Source organism: Convolutriloba macropyga, chromosome 6, assembly GCF_964194025.1.
Source record: "Convolutriloba macropyga chromosome 6, txConMacr16.3, whole genome shotgun sequence".
Taxonomy (NCBI): Eukaryota; Metazoa; Xenacoelomorpha; order Acoela; family Convolutidae; genus Convolutriloba; species Convolutriloba macropyga.
This window is the reverse complement of record NC_134473.1, coordinates 16,366,153-16,370,843: the sequence shown is the minus strand read 5'-3', so window position 1 is coordinate 16,370,843 and position 4,691 is coordinate 16,366,153. Positions and strand designations below refer to the sequence as shown.

The window sequence follows — 4,691 nt, the reverse complement described above, 5'->3', positions numbered from 1 at the left end:
GATGACGTAGTGCGTGGCTATTGAGCCGTCTGCGGAGATTGTTCTCAGGTACACCACTGTTGATACTGTTTAAAGTGAAGCATCTGTGAAGGTGTGCAACTCGTGAGTTCCATCGACGTTGGGAACTAGACATCGGGGATTTGAATTAGAGGCATATTCTGGAAGTCTTCCATTCATTGCTGAATTTCGTTATGATGTTCCTTTGATAGCAGCTGGTCCCAATTGTGACCTTGTTTGATGACTTTTTGAAAGATGCATCTCAGTCGAACTGCAAAAAGCGAGATTATCCCAATGGGATCAAACAAAGAAGCAGCCATTGAGAGAAGCTTTCTCTGTGTGATATTCTTTTTTTCATAGCTCAGTTTGGGTTTCGCAATGAGAAGTTGATCGGATTCAGGGTTCCATGTTTGACCAAGTATCCTTTGCAACTTTATAACTCCAATTCTGTCTTCCTCAGAACTCTTTTACAGCACAGCAGGGTTTTTGGTGAGAAATTTGTTGAGGTTGAATTCCCCTGTTTTGAGAACATGTTTCAGCTCAGTAGCTGTATTTTCTGCCTCTTCCTCTGTTAAGAATGTTTGAATGAAGTCATCCATGTAAAAGTGTTTTGTGAGTGAGTCAAATATTTTTGGATGTTCTTGTCTGTTATCGTTGGCGCACTTTTGCAGAACACAAATTGCGCAGGCGGGAGAACAAGTTGCTCCAAAAATGAGTCGTTGGTATTTGCATGTCCTCTCCTCATCATTGTCGCTCCACAAAAAACGGAGAGCATTTTGGTCTTCTTCTCTGATTCCAACTTGCATGAACATAGCCTCTATGTCTGCTGTTACTGCAACCTCGAACTGACGAAACCGTAGAAGAAGTCCATGTAGATTGCACAAAAGGTCAGGTCCCGTTAGCAGTGCATCGTTCAAAGAAACTCCTTTGTATTTTGAGGCTGTATTTGTCACTCCTCCTGTCGTGTCTGGTTTTTGCTTGTTGATGACTTGATGATGCGGTAGATACCAAGTGTTCTTTGTATCCTGGTTCGTAACAGCTGTTATGTATCCCTTATCCATATCATCAAAGATAGTGGTCATATATCTCTGTTTCAGTTGGTTGTCTCTTTCTAATTCACTACCTCGGTTGAGATGGTTGAAAAGAGTGATGTTGTAGTTGCTGCTTCCTTTATTGTTTGGTTGAAAGTACTCTTGTGGCACAGGGCCTGTCAAAGTCCATCCTAACATTGTGTTGACTCCGTAGGGTGTTCTTGGTTTGCCAGTAGTGAAGTGTCTTGGAACAGCAGCCAGAAAAGCATCAGCTCCTATGAGTTTTCCAATTTTGTTGTCACGAATTTGTGGGAAATTGATTTCTGCCAGATGATCATGGTCTCTACAAAGTCTATTCAACATTTCTGCGGGGACAGTTGGCATCTGGAACTGCTCGATGGAGGTTGCGTACACAGGAAGACTTGTCACCGGTTTTGAGCTGCCAAGTGAACCAATTCCGATCATGACATCAGCTGTTGTCACTGTGTGCTCCCCATGTAGCGAAACTAGAGGTAGTTCTATATTTTTGGGGACTCGAATTCGAAGAGCATCAGCAATGTTTTGTGTGATCTGTGTATTATCACTTCCACTGTCCGAAAGTGCATAACTCTATATTCTCTATGTTGAAGTCTTTGTAGAAGAGCGTGACTGGTATTGCCTGTAGTTGAACAAAAGCTCTGATCCATGTAGGTTCCCCATTTCTGCTTCATGCCTGGTTTTGCACTCGTGGAAGTTTTGATGAATCATCAATCAGTTCGTTGCTGGTCACTGATCGAAAGTGAGTGTTACTTCTGTCATTGGATTGCTGAGGATTGCTGTGCTGCTGATTGGCAGTTTGATGCGAGCTGTTGTTTCCATAGTTTGTATTACGAGGGTTGAAATTGTTTTGATTGTATCCCCTTCTGTTGTTGGAATTTGGCGTGTTACTGATTGTTGACGAAAGCTGAGACGTTGTATGGCTGAATTTTCTACCGTAGTTTGACTGCACCGGGTTGTTCTTGGATTGAAATCCCCCTTTACTCGTTGCTTGGAAATCAGTTCTCTGCGAAGTTCTGAAGTCGTCTCGATGGAGAGTTGAATGGTGAAACCCATTGCATCTGTCTACAAGACATCGAATTTCTGATTTACAGAATCCACTCTCATGTCTTTTCAAGCAATTGACGCACAATTTGTGATGCCTAACCAATTGCTGACGGTCAGCTACAGACTTGCTCAGGTATTCTGTGCAACGACCAAGGTTGTGATACGACCCCAGAGCATAGTTGACAATTTGAGCTGGCTTGAAGAATTATGTTGGAGTGTTTATGGCCTTGGGAAAGCCGTTCAACCCGGTCTGTTCTTTGTGGTGTTTGAGGAGAAACATCCTCGCACGCCTCTGCATATGTGCTTATCCAATCTGTAAAATCAGCCAAATTGGGTTGCTCTGTTCTCATGCTCCTTACATGTTGGTTCAAGCGAATCGTCATTGGTGTTGTCAACTTTTCTTTGGCAACTTTAACTACCGCAGAAGGCTTTAGGTCCGATTCAAAATGGTGAAGTCGAAAGGTCTGTACCAAACGTCTGAGGAGGGATGCAAAAATTACAAAGCTGCTGAGATCATCCATTCTGGTCTTAGGCTATTGTTCAAGTTGTGTGAGGTACGCACTCACAACATGCTGCGGCTTTCAAAATTTTCTGATAAGTTCCTGAAGTGCCTCCTCATAGAAGTCTCCGTTGTAAGAGTAACCACAGATGAAGTCTTTTGCTTTGTGAGCTACCGAGTTTTGCAAGTATGTCATTTTCTGAACAGTTGAAAGAGCTGGATTGTCGTGAATAGTTGACTTGAAAAAGCTGTACCATTGATACTACATCAAAGGATCGCCTGAGAAATGGTCAAGACTAATCTTTGGTAGACTGAACGCATTCATCATCACTTGATGATTGGTCCACTCAGAATTGTGGGGTCCTTGTGGGAACTGTTGCTCAGAAAACTGCTGTGGCATGAAATTTAAGTGGCGATTAATCTATCCGTTGGGAGCGTTCATCATTTTGTTTGTCTCTGGTAATGAGTGGTTCATTTGACTACCGAACAAAGGACGTGCCTGTTGCTGATCACGTGGATAGCTATTGTCTGCAAACGGTTGAGGGAAATTGTCAGGCATTGCTCGAGGTTGAAAACCAGGTTTTTTACCGGAATTCTAGTACACAGTGTCTGATGGTTGATCGCTTGAAATATTGGGGGTAGTAAAACCTTGATTTGGGACATTCACATCAAAAATCGCGCAACTCTGAACCTGTTTCGCATCTGCAATGAGGCTGCGATGCTCCTGTATCTCACTGTTTTCTTTTGGTTTCTGTTGCTGAGTGTTGTATTTTGCTACACTTGCTCTCTTTTTTTGAAGCTCACGATGACTGTTTTTGGACGGTACACCATCATGGTCATCAGAACTGAACACCTCATCCCAGCTCTCAGCGTTTTCACCTGCATTTTGCATTGGCGTTCTACGTCTCATTCCGCTTGGTTGTTTACGTCTGGTTCCTGAAACAACAACCCTGCTCCGTAGTTTGTTGGGTTCTTCCGAGGAGGTGTCGGAAGAGATGAACTTTTGATAGTTTGACCAATGAAGCAATCTGATTTTTTGATTAATTCTCAGCCATTTGCAATTTCTCTGTGCAGACTCTGCAGCAACAGTGTTGAACTCTTCTTGTGTCAGCTGTTGTTCTATGAGTTCGTTACACATGCGATCAAGCTCCGCATTTTGCAGTCGAAGTTCGTCAACGAGCTCTTGGAGGTCTGCTGCTGCTTCTGTTTGTTGCATTTGTTCGTCGAGTAGGTCTTGTGCTGCTTCCCACTCAATGACGTTGAACTTCAAGATTTGCAAGAGTTGAGCCTTGGAGGTTGACTTTGTTTTGGTTTTGCTTGACATGGCTTTGGTTTGTCTCATTGGTTAATGGTTACTTAGTTTATGGTTGCACGATGACATTCACAAAAAACTCTATTGCACTATGAGTGTTATGAGTCAGTGCACTTATAGTTAGCACATAAAATGTTGTTAGAACGCTTAGTAATAGTTTTTTGTATCTAAAACAACTTGAATGCTAATTATGTTGCTGTTGTGGGGAGGGTTTTGTCTGATCACAGTCGCAGAGAAACACCCTAACCTGGGGAGGATACTGTTTTACCTTTTTGAAAATTTTGTGCCTAGAAACAAAAACTTTTGCACTTGCGTGTCAGCAGGTGCAAAACTGTGAATCGGAATCAGCTAGATTATCTGTTTGAATGTAAGAAAGGCTCAGTCGAACCCTGAATTTTTTAATGCTTTTTCGCTAGACATAGGGTTAGAGAGTTTTAGCTGAACTAGAACGTGCTATAATCTAAGAAAGATCAGGCTTTGCTAACTATATGTGTTCGACTATCCCCGTCGTAAGCCTATGCGTTGGTTCAAAAATGGAATTGGTGCAATTCGTGTCGGCAACCTGCACTTTTTTGTCCCATAGAGTTTCAATCTAGCTTTTTGAAAACTAAATGCGTTCAATATGTGGATGATGATAAAAATAGATTTTTTTTGCAAAATTGTTGGTTTGATGGTAAAACTAGAAAATTTGGGCCTCATCGCCGAAAAATTTTACCTTTCGGGCACTATAACTATGTTTCTATATTGTCGGATGAGAGCAATTAAACTT

General features: G+C 42.1%; 1 protein-coding gene across 1 annotated transcript; it reads right to left on the bottom strand.

Moving 5' to 3' along the window:
* Positions 1 to 464: 464 nt before the first annotated feature.
* On the bottom strand, positions 465 to 1,493 carry LOC142341244 (uncharacterized). Its single transcript, XM_075392164.1, has one exon. The coding sequence runs from the start codon at positions 1,491 to 1,493 to the stop codon at positions 465 to 467; it is 1,029 nt and encodes a 342-aa protein (XP_075248279.1).
* Between the last annotated feature and the right edge of the window lie 3,198 nt (positions 1,494 to 4,691).

Coding starts and splice junctions, on each gene's coding strand:
- LOC142341244 (XM_075392164.1), bottom strand. CDS start 1,493: ATGATCGGAATTGGTTCACTTGGCAGCTCAAAACCGGTGACAAGTCTT.